The sequence below is a fragment of the Stenella coeruleoalba genome, assembly GCF_951394435.1.
Source record: "Stenella coeruleoalba genome assembly, chromosome: 19".
Taxonomy (NCBI): Eukaryota; Metazoa; Chordata; class Mammalia; order Artiodactyla; family Delphinidae; genus Stenella; species Stenella coeruleoalba.
The window spans coordinates 41900191-41921112 of NC_137165.1; the positions used below are offsets into that span (position 1 = coordinate 41900191).

Genomic DNA, 20922 nt, shown 5'->3' on the forward strand with positions numbered 1-20922 from the left:
ACCGCGGCTTGCAAAGGCCCCGGGAGGGAGGGCGGAGGGAGGCAGGAAGAGGGAGCAGGAAGGCCTCCACTCAAGCTGCCTCCGAGCGGGAGGGGTCGGACCCCTGGCTCCTCCAGGTACCCCTGAGCTGGAGGCTGGCGGCTAATGTTAAGATGGGAGGCGCTCGGTGCCCCAGAGGCGGGCCTGTGTCTACTCGGGCATGAGAGGCTAAGGCCACCAGCCCGGGGCCGCGGTCAACCACCTGCTCTCAAGACCCAGGCTCAGCCTGTAAGACCCCTTCAGAGCTGAAGCAGGGGAAGAGGGACCACCCCGAGCCTCCAGCCAGACAGAGCTGCCGTGCCAGCAGACGGTCGCTATATAACTTTTATTTCTGGAAGGTAAAGTAGATACAGCAATATACAAAAAAAAAAAAGAAAGAAAAAACCCACAATAATATAAATTTTTACACTATTAAGTAAGTATACATTGAAATTTGAATGCAGTGGTCAGGACAGCATCTCACAAACCACCGTGTGGGTAGCTTAGGCGCCCGCGGGAACCCCTCGGCTGGGCAGGGGGCAGGCAGGCAGGTCCTGCAGGACCGCGTTTTTTAAAGGAGGGACCAAAACAAGTCTCAGCTCCTCTCAGGGCTTTTGCTATAATCAGGGTTAAAACCAGAAACACATGCGACCTAAAAGCCACAGGGTTTTAGTTTCTGCTCCAGCGAAGCCGGGAGCCTCACCTGAGGTCCCTCGAGTTAAGCTAATTATGATCTAGAGAGTGTTGCTAAAGGGAGATTGCTCCGTACCACCTATCAAACCCCTGTTTGTCTTGGAGAGAAGGTCTCGTCCTCTTCCTTCAAAAACTGGTAAATTTGGGTGTAACGCATAGCATTCCCTAGAAACTCTGGTCGACTGAGACAAGGTAGTTATGGACCACCCAATCTGGCCGTGCCTCTGGGTCTGAGGAGGCCCCATATCAGAGACCACTTCTCATGCTGCTAAGTGTTCTGAGATGCACAGAAAATGCGAGTCGTTCTGCCTCACCGAGGGGGGCCCCCATGGGGAGGAGACGTCACCAGCGCTGGGGGAAGGCTGGGGTGTACGCTCCCTCATGTGAGGGACAGACCTCGAGCTTATCACTAAGCCTCTGCCCCTGGCTTAACCAAGTGAAGAAGTGATTACAGGTGCCGCAGGAAATCACCAAGAAGCTGGGATAAGAACCATAATCCCTGAGCTCAACTAGACCCTTGACCGGGGCCCCGCAGTCTGACTCATGTTCGACCTGTAGCTCTCTCCCTCTTATTCCAGGAGGTCCTGAGACCAGGATGCCTAAAGCAAACAGGACAAGGGACCTTTAGACATGGGAAGGAGCCATGCCACAAGAGGGGCTCAGGTAAACTGGGGGAGAGGAAGAATCATCCCACCCCTTAGAAGGCACCCACAGAAACCACACAGGCTCGGAAACAGGGGCGAAGTCCGGGGAGGAAAGGCGAGCAGGCTGAAAGTGCCCCTCTGCCCAGCCTCACCTACTAACAGGCCGGTAGGTGAAGGGGGAAAATAAAAATTTTGTTTATCAAAAAAAAGTCTAAAATGTTTAGGGTCTCCTTCAACCTTCCTATATGGAAACCAAAGGCCAAGCCACATCTTCAGATGTCTGTTAAGGGCTGGATCTGAAGCTCATGTCAGGGTTTATAGAAATTATCAGCCTGAAGAAAGCTGAATGCCTAAAGCACCAAGGAGGAAATTAACTGAGTTTTCTTAAATACAGAAAAGGCTATGCTGATACAGTGTTTTTTTGCCCTTTAAAAAACTTTTTTTTTTTAAGTTTAAAAAGAAACCTAGGGGCTTTGAAAGTCCTATCTTCTATTTGAACGTTAGCAAGGTTAAAAGTGCAATGCCAGGAGGATGTAGCTAGAGACAACTGTGGCATTAGCTTACAGAAATAGGCAGAGGGATGCCGCTGGCACCAGAGGCACTTGTCTGACAATGACAACAACAAGCTGCTGAGAAAGGCGGGCAGGGGGGCAAAAAAGACATTTCCTCTTTCTCCCTCTCGCCACCCCTTCCACACCCCCCGATCACAGCCTCAGAGAGCGCATTCTTATTTGCATTTAGATAAAAGCATATCACCCACATTCACTCATTTCTCTATTTTAAAAAGCGCCCAGATTGCTCAAAGATAACCGAACTGAGAGACGACAAAAAAATCTGGAACCACTGAGTTGGGAGCTGAGCTGATCTGGGCTTGGGCTGTTTAAGGGCTGGTGGAACATGGGTCGGTGCCTCTGTCACCTCTCTCTGCAGCTTCCGTCCTCGGCTTCTCACATGGGGGAGGTAGCGCACTCCGAGGTCAGCTCCATGTCGAACGTGAGGGATTCTGGGGGGACACACAGGGAGAGCCAGTTCAGTCGCCTGAGCCCCACAGCTGGCGGGGCCCGCACCCCTAGCCTTTCGGGGCACAGAGGCTCAGGCTGCCACCGCCATCTAGTCTCCTGCCCCTGCCCCTTGGTCATCAAGATGGGGTCAGAGAATCCAGATTCTCTCCCCTCCCTTCTGGAAGGGCTCAGCCTTCTTCCTACCTTAACTCATTCCCAACTCTCCAGGTTTAAAGAAGCTCTAAGGCTGCCCTGTTGAACGCAGCAGGCTGGAGCCACTTGGGATGTGACTAGTCCCAACCGAGGTAGGCTGTGGTTATAAAACGCGGGGCAGGTTTCAAAGACTTAGTACGAAAGAAAACCTCATTCGTTTTTTTCTTTTTTTTTTAGCTGCACCGCACGTGCATCTTGCAGGGATCTTAGTTCCCCAACCAGGGATTGACCCCATGCCCCATGCAGGGCAAGCGTGGAGTCCTAACCACTGGACCGCCAGGGAAATCCCACACTCATTTGTCTCTAACGTGCAGAAATGCCACTATTTTGGATTTACTGGGCTAAAGAAAATACATTTGTAAAATTAACCTCACCTGTTCCTTTTCACTGTTTTTAACATGGCTGCTAGAAAATTTACTCTGGCATGGGGGTGCGCGTGTCTATAGGACAGCGCTGTTCGAGAACAACTCCTACCAATCCAGGTGCCCCTCGCTTGGCTGTGCCCATGGGAGCATCACACCAAGGGGACTGAATTCCCTCACAGGGACAGAGTCCGGCAACCACATACTCACCAAATTGCCCTCCTGCTGAGGGTTCAGCACCTTCACCATTATTTCCAAACTGCATCAATGAATCTAAAGTGCGGGGGGACATCGGCAGGTCAATGGTATTGCTGCAGGTCGTTCTGTAGGAAATGGGGAGCAGCAGGAGGGGAGAGGGCCGGGTTGACAAGACACAATGGAGAAAAAAAAAAAGAACAAAACACACACACACAAGCCATCAAACTCTGGTCTCCAACAGAAAAATAAAAGCTCAAGCTTTTTAAACACACGAGGTCACTTTGAGGACTGAACATAGCTCGGAGGGTTCCAACCCTTCACAAGAGAACTCTCACCCGGTGTCCTGTTCCCAGGGATAACTGAGTACATTAGAAATGGAGGCAAAATTGGGAAGGGAAGCCACTTACGGTGTCACACAGATGAACTTAGTCTTCAGGTATGGGGCAGCACCTGGGTAGAAGAAAACTCGGGCTTACTGATTGTGATTCCACTCTTGGGTACCAGGCAGCAGGAAGCCGGCTGCCTCCCCAGGGCTGACTTGAAACTCACTCCATCTTTGACCAGAGATTGTCTGGAACTTCCGTCTCCCCTCAGGGCTGCCCTCCCTCACTGTATACTCTGATGTTCCAGTGCTTGCAGCTGGAAGCTCGGTTCTTTCCCTCAAACCTTCCTGAGACTTTTCAGCCGACCCTGCTCCCACCCGAGCTCAGATGAGCTCCAGCCTTGTGTTCATTCTTCCCCTCGATCATGTAAAGAGTTTAACTGCCTGGATGTGGACTGAGGATTGCATTCTAGCCTGGTTGTATCTCTTAGATTGAGTCCCCCGCATGCAGGACTGAGCCCACGCAGTCTGGGCACCACGTCCTGCTCAGATACCGAAGTTACCGAGTCTTTAAGAGAGCGTGGAAATGGCTAATATGCAGTTCCAAAGCTGAGGGTGACACCTTCTGTTCCCATCAGCACTTATCTGCCTCTATTACGTTTTTCGGTGAGGGTATTAGTAACCCCCCAGTTGAATAACTACATCACACAGAAGAGCCTCTCGGTGGGGAGGATGGCTCTGGACTGGGTGACAGGAGGCCTTACGTCTTCAACAGCTAAGAGATCCGGCCAAGGGCTTTTCTCTCTCGAGTATAAAATAAGAGGGAGGCAGAAGAGGGAGGGGCCCATCTTGGTCATTTATGATTCTTGCTCTACAGTTAGAAATGTGAAGACTGAAATAAATGAATTTTAAGTGCTAAATGCTTACAGCAAGAGGTCAAAGAGCCCTGGAGACACTGGCATGGAATTTGGGGGATTCAGGTGAACAAACCACTTAGGAGGCATGGAGCGGGGCAGGGTGGGGTGGGCTGAGAGAAGCACAGCTATAAAGCTTGGGGCTTACAGTGAAACTGAGGGATCAGAAAGTACAATGACAGCCTGAGAAAGGGCATTGCCGAGGGGCCCGTAGACTCCCATATGAGTTTATTTTCGGCCAAGAAATAGGTTAACTCAGTACCGAATCCAAAGAAGCTATCAAAGCAGGGTTCTGGTGTCTTATGAATCCATTCTGGCCCAGGCCTGAGGGGAGCTGACACCCCAGACAGAAAAGGGTTTAATTCCCTAACTGATCAACGTTGCTGAGAAAAACACCTTCGGCCTGAGATGCCACAGTAGAAGCAAAGGAGAACTAAGACTAAAAGCTGATTTATGGCTCCGTACAAGGTTGTAAATGTACTTATCTAATTTGTAAGATAAGGAATTTGTCATTTCTACAGAGGAATGTCTCCCTCAAGCCATGAGGAAATACCGGGTGAGCTTCTGAGTAAGAAGGAGGGAAGAGTCCTGGGAAGATAATCTAGGAGATAGATTTATCTCCTAGAGACAATAAAACCCTCAGGATGAGGGACCTCCCTGGTAGCGCAGTGGTTAAGAATCCGCCTGCCAATGAAGGGGACACGGGTTTGAGCCCTAGTCTGGGAAGATCCCACATGCCGTGGAGCAACTAACGAGCTCTCTAAAAATGGGCTCATACTTTACAAAAAAACCAACCTTCAGGATGGGAACGGAGAGGAAATGGTCAGCTGCTCTAGCTGCTCTCCTCTGGAGGACCCCACATGCAGCCCGCCGGCACCCCACACCTGCTGACCCATTTGCCATGCGCACACCCAGCCCCAGGAGGCAGACAAGCACTCAAGTAATTAGTTCCCTTCCTGTGACTGCCAGTCTTGCCCCTGAGGAAACACTGAGGTCTCCAGGCAGGAAAGGGCCTTGCCTCCCAGTCACACAGGAGGCTTGAGGGAGGGCGCAGCCTCAGACTTGAAACTTGGACCTTGAAAGCAAAATTAGTCAAGGGTCCAGCACTTGGACCTAAATGCCTTCTGCAGAAGGAACAGGGTAGTGTGATGCGGGCTGATAAACAGATCTCCCAACCGAAGCACAACGTGGGAGGAGAGATAAGGGGCAGACAGGAAGTGAGAGTTACGCTGGCCTAGAGTGTGGCCAAGACTCAACCCCAGAACAAAGGAAAGTCAATTGCCAATTAGCCCCAACTCCCTCTTCTAAGTCTCGTTCTTCTCACCCCAAGAGATCCCTCACAGGGAACTCCTGTGAAAAAGTGGGAAGGAAGCTGGTGGGTTTGTGTTTGTGTGTGGGAGAGCTCTGTACAAAAACAGTTTTTTCCAAAGCAACTGGGGCAGGGAAGCCAACCTCAAAGGATCCCTTTAAACCACTACTGGCTCTGTGATTAAGAAAACTTAAATAAAAACAAAGAACAGCAAATTATAGTGTTCTCATCAGGATCTGGACAGAGAACCCAGTGTCCGAGCCCCAGACGCCCATGGGAACAGACTCGGGGGCTCTGCCCTCCACGCTGGTGGTGGTGCTAGAGAGCGAGGGTTTAGTGTGGAAAATGTATGTGTAACTTACATAAGCACATGGGCTCTTGCACATTAAAAAACATCTTATTTTCAAGAGCTGCACATTCAAAGGACCAATTCCACGCCCCTCCCACCAGTTGCTGTCTTCCCCTTCAATCACCACTCTTGTGCTCTTAAACCATGTTCCAGCGCTGCTAACACTCATTTCCTCCAGAAAGCCTTTCTTCATCCCTCTTGGCGCTGTTCACATTGTTCCGTGACGGGGGAAAGGAAACACGCTAGACTGAAGTCTGAATCGCAAACCTTCCAGCATATGCTTTGTAAGAAGTGCTGTGCCGGCTGGGCATCCTGTTTCTAGAGAATTCTGCCCTCGCTTTCTCTCCATGGTGTTTCAGGTATGGCTGGGTGTGTGCATGCTGCTTCCCCCTTGAGACTGGTGCTTCTTGGAGGGCAGAGCCTGGTGACTGATTCCTCTCCTCTCCGTAACCCCATCAGCCACCCCCAAAGGCACTCACTACAAAGTTCTTTCCCAGAAAGAGGTTCTTCAGGCATTTACCTTATCTGTCCTCCCAGGATCCTACAATTTCCCACTCTTCCCCAGAACTAAACGGCTGTCGTGGAAAATCAACAACTACCTGGGTCAGCTTCGGGATGCTCCTGGCTCTCTGGCCGACAGTACTTTCCGAACGCCTCCTCCTTTGGAATGTCAGGGTAGAGATAGACCAGCGGAGACACGAGGATATTGGTGGCATCCATGATCTTATAGCCCATGATGATCTCAGCAAATGACATGTTGTTCAGCTGCTGCTTGGTGTATGGTTCCACCGACTGGATCTGGGTCTTACCTGTCAGGGGAAATGGGAAGGGAAGACTCAGGTGATCTCAGAGAAAACTACCTGACTTATTTTCCCTCAAGGGGGAAAGGCTTATGCCAACCCAGCGCTCGATACCCTGAATATCCTGCCCAGTCGCCTGGCGCTGGGGAAATGTTCAGCTGGCTTCGGGAGAGGCTATCCAGCTGGGCCACAGGTAATACACTTGGATAACTATTTGCATAAGATATAGTAACAGGGTAGGAAAGAAAGGAGATGAAGAATGAAATTTAAATAGGCAAATATTAGTCCCTGGAGCCAGCAAAACAAAACTGGCAAACCAGTCCTCCAGCTGGTAGAACTTAGAGAAAAGAAGTCACCCTGATGTGCCTTACAAGCCTGGGGCGGGGGGTGCGAGGCCATCTCTGCCCACGAGGGGGCAGCCTGTGTCTGAAACCAGCAGAGGCCACCACAGGTGGGGTGGGGAAGAGCCAAGCATACCGCTGATGTCCTTCTCCACCCAAGTGAAGGTGACTCCTCCTTCTTTGCTGCTTTCACTGAATCTCAGCAGGAAGGTGCCTGGGGGCTTGGTGCTCAAGATGGCCCGCTCCCTCTCCTTACTGATAAAGCCCATTATGTACCTGGAGGCAAAGAGGAGAAACAGCAAGATTTGGGCTGAGGGCTGCCCTGCTATTGGCCTGCTGGGAGAGCAGGGGACTTGTCACACCTGCGCACCCTGCCAGACACAAGAGTTCCAACCTACCCTTCATTCCAAAGGGCCAGGATGTACTTTTTCACAAGGTCAATGATATTGTCCAGCCAGACCCAGAAGGAGAAGCCCTTGCCGGCCATGTTTTCCTGGAGAAAAGAATAATGGGAAAGCCAAGTCCACCACCGTCCCAGGCTTTTCCTTCCTAGGCGTGAGGTGCCACCAGAATCCTCAGGCCCATCTAGCCTCAGGCAGACGCTACTGGCCGCTGGACCGAGAGCCTAGGGCCTTCGGGCCCAGCGTCCTCCACGACCTCCCAGCAGGTAAGCACCCCTCCCCCTCCCCTCCCCCTCCCGTGAGGCGGCCACACGGAGTTCACACGGTTGCTTACTTTGCAAAATTTAGCCCACGTGATCTGACACCCTGAATAGTTCACACCAGGTCCTGAAGGAAAAAAAATAATAAAGTAGTATAATTTTCAGTTTTGAATCAAGATCTTATTTCTTCAAACAGAACACGTGCACAACTGCCCCACGGCAGGCCCTGAAACCGTTGGTTTTCATGTATTTGAATGTTGCCACTGTTGTGTGCATATGGTGCACCCGTCCGCCCCACACCCGACCCCATCATTTGACACCCCCCCACCCCAGTTGTTGTTTAGCCCAGCTGCCCTTACTAGCCTCGTGTGGTGGTCCGGGGACCAGCAGCACACACTAAGAAGCTGACGGCTTGAGCTACAGGGTCACACTTGGTGGCAGCACAGGACAAAGCACAGGTAGCACGCAAGACATTCTACTAAGGCTTTTTTTCCAGGGAGAAAATTAAAAACAAGCCTACGGTTTCTTGAAGAAACAGACAGGGATACCAAGCCTCTAGCTCTAACACGCACTTAAAGTATCTTCCGATGGTTGGATAAAGTAGTACCCTGGAAGGGTGAGGGAGACAGCCCCCAAGAGAAAAGAAATCTGCCTCCCGCCTCATAAAAACACCCCCCAGGATGCACACCTCCTCTGTAGCCTGACTCCCTGACGTGCGGAAGCACATGTGTTCTGGCCCCGGCACAGCACCTTGCTCAGTAAACTCTTCTGAATGAACAGCCCCATGGGCCAGATTCCTTTTCCGAGGAGGGTGAGGGGAGAAGAGGTAAAGCGCTGACCTAGGAGTTTCTCCGCCAGCGTTGTCAACTGCTCGATGCTCAGCCCGCGCTTGGTGGTGGAGGAGAACTGCCAGCTCAGCACCTCGGCCACTTGATCCCACGTCCCAATTGGGGGCTTGGTGAAAAAGTTCACGTTCTATTGGAAATGACACGTTTACCCCTTTAGCTGAGAGGGCGGTGCCTGATGAGCTGCGCTAGGTACTGTGACAGCCCCGAGGCACCGAGAAGTCTCAGGAAAAATGGGGGCCCGACTCACCTTGGGGTTGTTGGTCAGCATGTTATACCACAGGATGGATGCCCAGGCGTTGGGCATCTGACAGATGTTGGAGATCACCACAACTGGCAAGGAGTGGGTCTGTGGAGGGAGCGGGGAATGAGCTGGGGAGGCAGAAGGCCCTCGTGGCTTCCAAAACCTCTTCACGCGTATCCCGCAGGGTTTGGAATAAAGGACAGGCCGTGGTGGAGCACACCCGCTTCTAGCCCTCAGGGAGGAGCGGGGCTGAGTCAGCTCAACACCCAGAGCAGAAAGAATGCCGAACTCGGCGGCTGTCTGAACATCACCAGGAACTTGTAAAGCTAACTTGCTCACGGTGGACTCACAGTCCACGGATTCCCCATTTAAAACACCTGCAAGGCATCCTCCACGAATCGAAGCTGTACCTGCCCATTAAACAGAGAGGTCCCAGGGATCAAAGACTAGGGTTCCTGCTTTTTCCGGTGTATCTTTAATTTAAAGATCAAGAAAGTTGGGGAAAGAGCATGTAAATGCCATGATTGTCTGTATACTAAAGACATTGGTTGTTGAAAGACTGTTTTGCCCAAACTTTATAAAGTCAGCTATGATCAATGTCTAAATATGAGTTTTTATATCAAGTTTGCTGAAAGCTGAGTAGACATGTATCTTCTAAGCACTCAGGCAAGACTTTACTCTCAGGTGGGATACGAAGGATTTTGGGGAGGAAGAGAAGCAAAAGTAAACACAGTGCTTAGCAAAGAGTCACCATTCCACCTTCTGGAGTAAAAACCTCAACTAGAAGAAGTCTTGTCCTGAATTACCACTGCGTGCGGCCCTACCCAGTTCTGTCACAGAACTCACCTCTAGGTCAATCTTGAGGCCTTGGTGATACACCTCAGTCTCAAAGGTGATCAGGTGCAGCTCTTCAGTCACAATCAGGGAGGCCTACAAGAAGAAGAAGGACGCTATTCCTCAGAGAGGATGGTATTCAGTCCTGACGCCACCACTACACCATCCAGAAGGGCAATCCCCCAGGTGGCCACAGACACAACTGGAGCACGTGGTCTCTTCAACACTATCACCCTCCAGTGCTATGGTCCCCAACCTGACCTCCTACTAGCTTTATTGTGATACTAAGGAGATCCAATAGGTTATGTATAAAATGGGTAAGGCACAAAGACTGACAAAACAGTGAACACCTGTGTACCCACCACCCAGTTTAAGGGAAAGACCATCACTACTGAGGTTCTCTGGGCACCCTTCCCAACCCCATCCATCCCTGTGCCTCCTCCCTCAGAATTAATGGCTCTTTTGTCTTTTGAGTTCATCATTTCCTAGCTCTTCTTTATGGTTTTACCACATTTATACCTCTAAACAATGTATGTGTGGTTTAGTTTGTTTAGTTCCATCTTATACATATGGAATCACACCCTGTGTATTCTTTTGTGACTTGCTTTTCACATCCATGTAGCTGCGTGCACCTGCAATTTCTCCATTTTCACGGCTGTATAGTATTCCATCACCTGACCATACTGCAGATCACTTATCCACTCTAGTGCTGATGGCATTTGGTTTGTATTTAGGGCTTACAATCAGGCCGCTCTGACATTTTGCACATATCTCCTGCTACCTATGTGCAAAGATTCCTCTATTGTTAAATCCTGGGAGTGGCACTGTTGGTTTACAGGGTATGTTCATTTTTATAATGCCCAATTGTTTTCCAAAGTGACTGTAACAATTTATACTCCCACCAGCAATATAGCGACATTATTTTGAATGAGAATTGCCAATGAATTATTAGAAATTCCAATTCATATTTAAAATGCTTTTTCTAATTACAAAAGTAATACACGTTCAGTTTAAATGCAAATATTACAGAGATAGTACAGAGTAGCCTTGGATAAGAACAGCAGCACTGTTTGGTAGATATTCCTCTAGAATTCTGTAATGCAGACATGAATAGACAAAATACAGTGTAAGTTTTTTTAAACAAATATACTAATATACTACTCAAATTATTTTACATCTTTTTTTCCTAAATAAATATGCCACATACATTTTCCTGTATCATTGCATACCTCACTTTTTAACTGCTGTCAAGTATTATAAATTCAATTTTTTTTTGTTTTTTTTTTTTTCAAAAAGCCTGCTACGTTCTAGAGAAGAGGGTAAGAATAGCTCAGGGGACAAATATCAGAAAAAGAATAGGGTGTCACAGTTTTATTTAAAAAATATTTAAAACTAGTTTTTGGTCACATTTACCTTTTTTTTTTTAAGTTTATTCTTTTTTTTTCTTTTTTGGCCATGCCACGTGACTTATGGGATCTTAGTTCCCCAACCAGGGATCAAACCCAGGCCCATGGCAGTGAAAGCCCTGATTCTTAACCACTGGACCGCCAGGGAAGTCCCTTAAGTTTATTCCTAACACTAAGAGTCCAATAATCTGAATAAATGGGAGGCAGAGAAGAAATAAGGGGATTCGTATTGCTTTGTTCTTTTTCTTTTGGTAAAGTGTTTAATTCGGATTTGTTGAAACCTTCCATCCCACCTCAGTGACCAAAACAGGTCACCAAAAGCTGGGCCAAGCCATGTCAGCGCACAGAAGATGGAAGGGGAATTTGGAAAGCCCCAGGCAAGGTGGAAGGCTTCTTTTCCACTACACGGGTGTGGGCAAGGGACTTTCCACTCCTTAATGATGAGCTAACTCCCCGGACAATCAAGGAAGTGCTCCGAGCCAGAGTACTCCAAGGCATGAGTGACTTCTGATGTGTCATGTTGGCCTGTGGTGACTGCAGCTGGTCAGGTGTCTCTACTTCTGGGCAGTAAGAAGGCTCTTTTTCTCTCCTGCTCAAAGAAAACCCTCCTGTAGTTGGCTTTCATCCCCAACAAAACTTACGTCGCAGTTGGCTCGGCCCCCGTTACCACATCTCTGCTCTCTCAGGGTCTGTAAGAAAAGCAAAGAGCATCCCCTGTCACCTGAGGCTCTCCCCTAACCACTCCCCCTGCCAGAGGCCCTGGGAGAAGGTGAGTCCAGGCTTCTCCCGTGTACCAAGTGTTTGAACTCTGCGGAGAGGCTGCCGTTGTTAGACTCTTCCATGTTCATCACTTTCGTGTTTGTGCCCAGGATGTTAAATTTCCGGGATCTGAATCACAGGAGAAAAAAACCAACCACATAGGTGAGCGAGTGGTCAGAGGACAAAGTTAGATTAAACGGGAACACAAGGAAGCCTCCAGGCTGAACTTACCCTCTGAGAGCTGCAACATCCCCGGAGTCTCTGTTAAGAACACAAACCAGTGGTAACGAAAAAGGCCCTGAGTTTCTTCAAAAGACTACTTTGAACACCTATAATTTATTCTGATGGAAAAACTGCTGTTCTCCTGGGGATTTCTGTAAATGACTCAATTACATTTTCTATGTGAAATTAACAACCCTATACATGCTGAAGTAGTAGACACAGCTGGTTGCCTACCCAAACTCTACTCCCCTCTTCCTAACAGAACCTTGACTCTGTCAAGTATCTTTCCCATCCCCACCTCCAGGGGACCCTGATCATTAAGCTCACCAGAATAGAGCATGCCCACAGTGCAGCAGTCCAGGGGTGAGGACAGGACCTTTACTGTCTCAATCAGATTGGGAAGGATTCTCTCTCAGGCTGTACTTACATTCCATAGCTTCAGCTGAACATGAGCAAGGAGGCATGTGGCCTTAACTACCACAAGCAACCATGCAGCAACCCAGAAGGCAAACCTAGAATGCCAGTGACACTTATGGTGGCAGAGAAGAGAGATGGAAGATTCTGAGTCCTTGATGACATCAACTGAGTCACTGATCTCATCGTCAGAAACCTGTTCTAACTTTGCATTTCTAGTTAAACTGGGTTGCAAATTTCCTTATTATTTAAGCCACACTGGGTTTTCTGCAGAGGTTTACTGTTACCTGTAACTCAGAGCATCCCATTGATGTAGCTGGAAATATTCTTCCCAGTGTGTTCCCTGTGTTTTTGAATATTTCGTTTTTTATATAGTCACCATTTCTCAGTGTTTTCTTTTCTTTTTAAAATTATTTTAGTTCTGTTTAAAAAGTCCTTCTCCATTGCTATATACTCACTTATACTTTTAGAAAAACAGCTACTATTTATTAAACAGCACATTCTGTGGGAGTTTACAGATTAAAATGGATCAACTTTTAAACCATTCAAAAGATACCTTTCCATACACCACATGTTATTTTATTTATTTTTATTTATTTATTTTGGCCATGCAGCTGTGGGACCTTACTTCCCTGACCAGAGATTGAACCCAGGCCCTCGGCAGTGAAAGCTCAGAGTCTTAACCACTGGACTGCCAGGGAATTCCCCATATATCACATTTGAGAACTTAAAGTTCTCGTTATCAGAAAATTTTCCCTCATGTCTAGCCTATATTTACTTTTTTTTCCACATTCTTTTTTTTTTGTATACCTTTGATATAATTGACAAATAATAAACTGCATATATAAAATGCACAATTTGATGAGGTTTGATATATGTATACTATACACACCTGGGACATCAGCCCAATCAAGATAATGAACATATCCAGCATCCCCAAGTTTCCCCACGCCCTTATGTGACCCATTCCCCAATCCCACACTCCACCCACCCCCGTCCCCAGGCAACCAATGATCTGCTCTCAGTCATGATAGATTCATTCGCACTTCTAGAATTTTATATAAATGACAACATGAAGTATGTACTGTGTTTTTCTTGGTCTGGCTTCTCTCATTCAGTGTATTAATTTGGAGATTTATCCTTGTGTTGTGGGTATCAATAGTTCATTCCTTTTTGTTGGTGAATAATATTCTGTTGCATGGATATACCACCAACTGTTTATTCACCTGTTGATGGACACTCGTCTATTAATGAAGATTCCTGTACAACCCTTTGTGTGGACACATGCTTTCATTTCTCTTGGGTAAATACCTAGGAGTGGAATGGTTAGGTCATAGGGCAGGTGCATGTTTAACTTTTTAGGAAAGTGCCACGTTGTTTTCCGAAAGTGGTTGCCATTTTTACCACCATTATATTATACATTTGCTGTGCTTTTAAGATATATCTAGAATTTATCGATGGATAGTGAAAAGTTTAACTTCTTACTCAAATCCCCCCAATACCAAGTTTCCCTAAGACGACTTACTGAATAATCCACGCTTCCCTCGCTAATTTAAGATATCAATTAAAACGTATATTAATTCCTTATATAAACCTGAAGTCTATTTTTGGACTTTAGATTTTGCTTCAATGATCAGTTTATTCCTGCCCTGGTAACACACTCATTTAGCAACTGAAACTTTGTGATACATTTTAATATTGGGCAAGGCAGCTTCCCATACCACCCCCCATAATTTTTATTTGTTAAAAAAATTCTTTTGGAAAGTGAATAGCAAAAGAACCACCATTCTGGTGGTTGTCAGGCGCTGGAGGGAGAGGGTAATGGGGATTTGTTCTTCAATGGATATAGAGTTTCAGTTTTATAAGATGAAAAAGTTCTGGAGATCTGTTGCCCAACAATGTCCATATACTCAACACTGCTGAACTGCACCCTTACAAATGGTTGATATCAACTATACATCCATAAAAAAAGAAAAAGAAAAAAAAGAAAACAGAAAAAATATGAGGTAAATTTGAACAGTAACTGGCTATTTGATGATATTAAAGAAGTATTTGGGGCAAGATTTTACATTGCTAAGATGGTAAATTTTATGTTTATCACAATTAAAAATAAACAAATCCTTTTTAAAAACTATCTCTGCTTATTTTTTTCATCTAAGATATAACTTGAAAAGCAAGTCAAGCGTTTTTAAAAATCCTATTCACGTTTTGGTTGGTTCTATATTAACTGGGAAGAATCAACATCTTTATAATAAAATTAAAAGTCTTCAATCCGGAAGTATGACTTATCGCCTCATTTTTAAAAAGTCACTTCCTCACTAATCTTTCACAGTGATCTTCAAGTAGGTCTTAAATATTTCTGTTAAGTTTATCACCATATATTTTTTATTTTTGTTGCTTATTGTGAGATCATTTTTCTATTATAATTTCTAACTGGTTGATGCTAATTTATGGTTAAAGTAATCAATTTTTGCTTATTTATTGACTTATTAAACTTACCACCTTCCTCAAGTCCCTAATTTCATTAGTAACTATTTTCCAATTCATTTTCATGAAATTTCCAGATAAACAATTATATCACCTACATTTTCTCTTTTTTAATCTTTTCAGAGGGTAAGTGCATTTTAATTTTTTAAAGGTACTGTCAAATTCTGAAAAGGATTCCATTATGTGGTAAAGTGTGAAACAGCAACAAAAATCAATTTTCCCATATATTCTCAGTTTTATATAATATGCATACATTACATTTATAAGTAAAAAAAAGAATAAAGAAAAAGAGGAACTCGAGGTCACAACAGCAATCGCAACTCAAATCTGTACCGCCAGCTTCGTGGTTTTGTTCAGGCACATAAATGACAATGCACAGCAAGGCTTTTGAAAACTTTTTAAAGAAACGAAGATCTCTGAACGGAGATAAAGCCTCTAAGTTCACATGCTGTCTGTAAAAGTTCCCATTTCTCTGTCCCTCATTTGAAAAAAAAGAAAAAAAAGAGCTAAGATAAGGAGTACTTACTTGTCAATGCACACTTTAATTTTAAGCTGATAATTTAGCTCAGGAAATTTGACCAGCAATCTATCTCAAAAAAAAAGAGAAAGAAAGAAAGAAAAAAAAAGTTTCAGAGCAAAGAAAAAACATCCAATTAAAAAAAAAAGTCACTAGGCTCCCCCAGCAACTTCTAGTTGAAGTAATATAAAATTCGTTAACTCTTCAATTCTAAAGAGGTAAGTCATAATCCCAAATTCCTCTTCCCACGAGTGCTGGGTTTGACCTTAAGTCAAGCATCAGGCCAAAAGGGACTGAAAGAAAGCCTAAGAACTAAGAACTTAGATAAAGTTGTGAGAGACTCACCAAAGGATAATGAAAGCCATTTCATGAAAAATATTACAGGAATACATGCTCTGCAGGTGGTATTCTTTCTATTAAACCTGAAACCTAACACCATACTACCTTTCTGAGGAGGGAAATTTCACTACAGAAGGGCAAACCCCAGCTTACCTGTTCTGACTTGAATGTGAAAGTAACGCTCCACCTGCAGGCCCCTCACCCATCTGCCCTGTGGCCTCTTAGCTTCTATTATCACTAAGCTTTACTCTTTCCCTTAAAATCCTCAGGGGAAAGTAGGCTCGAAGAACGAAAGATAACTGGCATTATTCTGCCCCTTTTGCGGGAGAGATGGAGATTCTATATGGCTTAAGACTTTAGGCCTGGAATCTTAGGAATACAATGGGCCTGAATCATAGGAATATGCCCAGGTAACCTCAAAAAGATTACCATTCTTTAGCTTTTGACAGGAGAATCAAAGAGCAAGCTGATATCATGCCAACAAGTTCCATACCCATCACAGTACTGCCTGCAACGCGGATACAGAACAACCCTGGCCACCAGCTCTGTTCTGGCCCTGAGAGTGACCCTTGATACAGTATCTGCCAGAAGTGGAGGTTCCGTGGCCCACCTGACTTTAGTTGTAAACTGGACACCGGTCTTGATGACTAATGGCCGGTCGGGATGCATAGGCATGCAGGGCTGCCGCTCTACCACGAAGGCACTGGAAGGGAAAGAGAAGGGCAGTGGTTCACACACAACTCAGTGGGCCAGTCCCTGTCCTGTTCCTCGGAAGTCAGCCAATCTCTTGTTCAATGACATTTTGGGGAGGGGGGGTGGAGGGCGGGGGTGATGGGGGAAAGGGACAGGGACTCTAAGTTACCTTTTCATTAAGTTTCTAAACAGCTCTACGATTCTCTCCTCCAGCATTGGCCGGTGCTGTACAATGGGATCCCCTTTGTAGCTAACTTTCTGCTGCAACTCCTCCAGTTTCTTAATTTGTTGGCGGGTCTGAAGTTGAGATTCTGCCAATGAGGTTATCCTGCCAATAAAATAAGGAAGACACCAGTTACCTAAGTGGGTGTACACAGGTGAGTTGGAGAAGGGGAAGGGAATACAACAGGTATAAACACCTCTACGCAGTCCCCTGACATAAGAAAGGGGCATTTTTTTTCATCGTGGGAAGACATGCATAGCGTAAAATTGACCATTTCTAAATGTACAGTTCAGCAGCATTAGATTAGAAAAGGGAAACTTATTTTTGCCTTTTTTGGGGTTTTTTTTGTACATGCTGTGTGGCTTGCAGGATCTTAGTTCCCTGACCAGGGACTGAACCTGATCCCTGGCACTGAAAGTGCTGAGTTCTAACCACTGGACCGCCAGGAAATTCCCTATTTTGCCTTTTTAATTTTTTCTTTTTTTTTTTTTGTGGTACGCAGGCCTCTCACTGTTGTGGCTTCTCCCGTTGCGGAGCACAGGCTCCAGACGCGCAGGCTCAGTGGCCATGGCTCACGGGCCCAGCCGCTCCGCAGCACATGGGATCTTCCCAGACCGGGGCACGAACCCGTGTCCCCTGCATTGGCAGGCAGACTCTCAACCACTGCGCCACCATGGAAGCCCCCTATTTTGCCTTTTTAAAACAGTGCCTTCCTAAAATTTTACATTTCAAAGAGGAAGGCAGGCATAGAGGAAGAAGTGTCAAAACTTATGCCACTAGGAGGCATTAATCGGGTTACCACTGGAAAGTGACAAACATTAGAACCCAGATATGGAGAACATGAAATAAGGAATTTGGTGCTCACTCTCCTCAGCCTAACTTGTCTTTGTACCCAAATGTGAGGACTGGGGAAGCGCAGGACATCAGACAGCCCAAGAAGATGGGTTTGAGCCAGCTCTGTCCCTCACTATCTGTGCGAACTTGGCCAGGTCCCTTCACTCTCGTGGGCCTTGGTGTCCCCTTGCCTGAGAGATGGGGGGTTGAACTGCATGATCCCCAGGAGCCCTTTCAACCTCACCTACCGTGGATCAAAGGATGTGATATTATGTTTCAAAATATTGATAACATGCATATAGATAAAGTAGACAGGGAGACAAAGGCTGATTAAGTCTGTCCCCAGGAATGGAGAATATTAGTGCCTCTCTTTGATGGCCCCCGACTAGTTTAGTAAAGACCCCAAAGAGAGAAGGTGGAAGGCAAGGGGCGGGGGAGGACGGCACCAGGACTTCTGAGCTCACTGACTCCCTTCTGGCATCTACATTCTCCATTCCCAAAACTTAAGCTTTTTGGTTCCCTGATCAGGAAGCATTTAAAACTGCTCTCAGTAAATCAGCAAAGCTCAGGGTTAGTGAGGATATGAACAAACAGGCATCTCATGTAGAGCTGTCCTAAATTTCCAGTTTCATGCTCTGTGTATCTGGGTTCCCTTTCATGTCAAGTTTCTCCCAGTTTAAGCTGGTGCAGCGTATTCATCTCTGGGCCTTGCACATCAAGGGTGCTCCATCAAGATTTTCCGAATGAATGAAAGTAAAAGAGCGGATTATAGAGGAGCATATAAAGAACGATCCTACTAATGTGAAATGTACAGATTTCTATCTTTATATATACAACAGATATCTAGAGTGACAGTCACCAAAATTTTAACTCTAAGTACCTCTGCATGATTTGATCTTTAAAGTCTTTTCTTCTCTTTATTAATATCCTGTATTTGAACTTTTTCCCCTTATAGAAAGCATGTCATTTGAGAGTATTAAAGTAACTAAAATTTAAAATTTAGTCCACGTGTTAAATACAGTTAAACCAAAAGCTTTATTTCAATTAGTCAAATATATTTAAAATATAGCAATATAGGGACTTCCCTGGTGGCTCAGTGGCTAAGAATCCGCCTACCAATGCAGGGTACATGGGTTCGAGTCCTGGTCCGCGAAGATCCCACATACTGTGGAGCAACTAAGCCCGTGCACCACAACTACTGAGCCTGTGCTCTAAAGCCTGTGAGCCACAACTACTGGAGCCCGCGCATCAGAGCCTGGGCTCCGCAACAAGAGAAGCCACCTCAATGAGAAGCCCAAGCACCGCAACGAAGAGCAGCCCGCGCTCGCTGCAACCAGAGAAAGCCCGCGTGCAGCAACGAAGACCCAATGCAGCCAAAAAGAACCCAAATAAATAATTTATTAAAAAAATAAAATATAGCAATATAAGTACATTTTCATTAAAAAAAATTGTCCAAGTAAAGTAAAAGCTTTAACCCTTAGACTAAGTTTGAGTATGTTAAAGTCCCCACCCCTGAAATGTAGTAGCGACTCTTTAGGCCTGCAGTTCTGACCATAATTTAGCACAGCTTTCTAAAAAGAAAGGAAAAACTTCTCTTTCCTGTTTTACCAGTTTTCTAGCCGATCTAGGCAGATGTTGGGAGGGCCTCCAATGCAAGCAATCTGCTGCCGCCTCTTCCAGTCCGCCAGCTCTTCATCCGTGAGAGTTTTCTGTACGTACTCCATAGCTGACAAAAGCCCTGCCAACTCACTCACGATGCTCTGGTTGGAAACCAAAAACAAAGTCAGAAAACATTTCCTCAGACCGTCTCTCACCACAGTCTTTAGTCAATTCCAGAGAAGGAACTCATTAGAAAACAAGCAAGTTCTTCCCTGAGATGCCCAAGTCCTGCACGTGAGTGAGACAGGGAGGTGGAGGTGTCCACTGCTCTTACTCGCCGCATCTGGTCCAGCGCAGTAAGCATCTGTTCGAGCTGCTGCATCTTCTGCCTGGTCACTGACTGGTTGTTTCCATTCAGGTCTTGCATATCTGAGAAGGAAGGAGAAACTCCTTGAGCTGACGGAATACTCCTATCCTCAGTAACTAGGCTCCCTTAAGCGCCAGCAGCCCCTGAGCACCCACTCCCCTGAGTCTGAACAAGCAAGTCCCGAGACTCAAGTAGCACAAACTCACTTTCTACGGGAGATTTTAACATCTCTAATAGTCACTTGCCTCCTTGACTCTTGAGGGTTTTGTAGTTGAAATCAAAGTCATCCTGGAGATTCTCTACCACTTTCATTTTCTGTTCTAGATCCTGTTTAAAACAAACCAAAACAGAAGTAAAAAGGATTTCCCTGGGGAGAGGGAAAAGGAAGTTTCTGAATAGGATTAAAAACCTCACAGAAGATACAGGCAGGACCCACACGCAACTTCCCCAAGGAAAGTCTTCCTGCCCTAGACCTGCTTCACCTGGACACGCTTCCGGACATCCTGCAGGTGTTGCTCCAGCATCTGCTGCTTCTCCGTCACCACGGCGGCTGTGGGATGGTTGGCCTGGCCCCCTTGCTGCCAAAAAAGGGAGCCGAGGTACATGTGAACGCTGGAGATACGGGGAGAAAAACAGCTCTGTCTAGTCCCCATTCACCCCCACTACCCTTCCTGCTTGGCCTGAGCTGCTGCTGCCATTGTGAGGGGAAAGGTGGTTATACGGCAGCCGGTGCTCTCCAGGTGCTGTCGGTTTGGTGCCAAGAAAGCTCTCACACTTTCACCTGTATCCTTGGCTTTTTACCTCTAGGTCATACTATAATCCCACTCTACGTATTGCACTAGGAGACTACATGTTGAGCTAAGACACAGCCCCTACCTTCAGAAAACTCATTCTAGGTACGTATATATATTAAAAAATTCACAACAATTTATGACAGCAGATGCCAGATGCCTATTTTAATGCATCGGGCGGGACCTACCGTATAGCACGGGGAACTCTACTCAGTATTCTCTAATAACCTATATGGGAAAGATTCTGCAAAAGAATGGATATATGTATGTGTATAACTGAATCACTTTGCTGTACACCTGAAACTAACACAACATTGTAAATCAACTATATCCCAATATAAAATAAAAATTAAATTTAAAAATAATAATAAATAAATGCATTGGGCAGGGGGACTTCCCTGGTGGTCCAGTGGTTAAGAATCCATGCTTCCACTGCAGGGGGCAGGGGTTCGATCCCTGGTCGAGGAACTAAAATTCCGCACGCCAGGAGGTGCGGCCAAAAAAAAAAAAAAAAGCATGGGGG

The 20922-nt window shown here is 46.1% G+C and overlaps 1 protein-coding gene across 2 annotated transcripts in view; it reads right to left on the reverse strand.

Moving 5' to 3' along the window:
• Positions 1-349: 349 nt before the first annotated feature.
• STAT3 (signal transducer and activator of transcription 3) overlaps positions 350-20922 on the reverse strand; it is a 64075-nt gene continuing 43502 nt past the window's right edge. The window contains exons 5-24 of one of the 2 annotated variants that reach the window (XM_079905191.1): positions 20091-20186; positions 19854-19935; positions 19576-19670; positions 19251-19402; positions 16755-16913; positions 16503-16595; positions 15563-15622; positions 12145-12174; positions 11949-12042; positions 11796-11843; positions 9761-9844; positions 8921-9019; positions 8665-8800; positions 7900-7952; positions 7563-7657; positions 7301-7440; positions 6623-6832; positions 3537-3579; positions 3142-3254; positions 350-2358 (exon numbers count right to left, since the gene is read on the reverse strand). In XM_079905191.1, the coding sequence (XP_079761317.1) occupies positions 2303-2358; positions 3142-3254; positions 3537-3579; positions 6623-6832; positions 7301-7440; positions 7563-7657; positions 7900-7952; positions 8665-8800; positions 8921-9019; positions 9761-9844; positions 11796-11843; positions 11949-12042; positions 12145-12174; positions 15563-15622; positions 16503-16595; positions 16755-16913; positions 19251-19402; positions 19576-19670; positions 19854-19935; positions 20091-20186 (1938 nt within the window). In that variant the 3' untranslated portion in view covers positions 350-2302. Of the gene's footprint in view, positions 2359-3141; positions 3255-3536; positions 3580-6619; positions 6833-7300; positions 7441-7562; positions 7658-7899; positions 7953-8664; positions 8801-8920; positions 9020-9760; positions 9845-11795; positions 11844-11948; positions 12043-12144; positions 12175-15562; positions 15623-16502; positions 16596-16754; positions 16914-19250; positions 19403-19575; positions 19671-19853; positions 19936-20090; positions 20187-20922 lie in introns of both variants that reach the window. The other variant, XM_079905190.1, reaches the window with a different exon arrangement.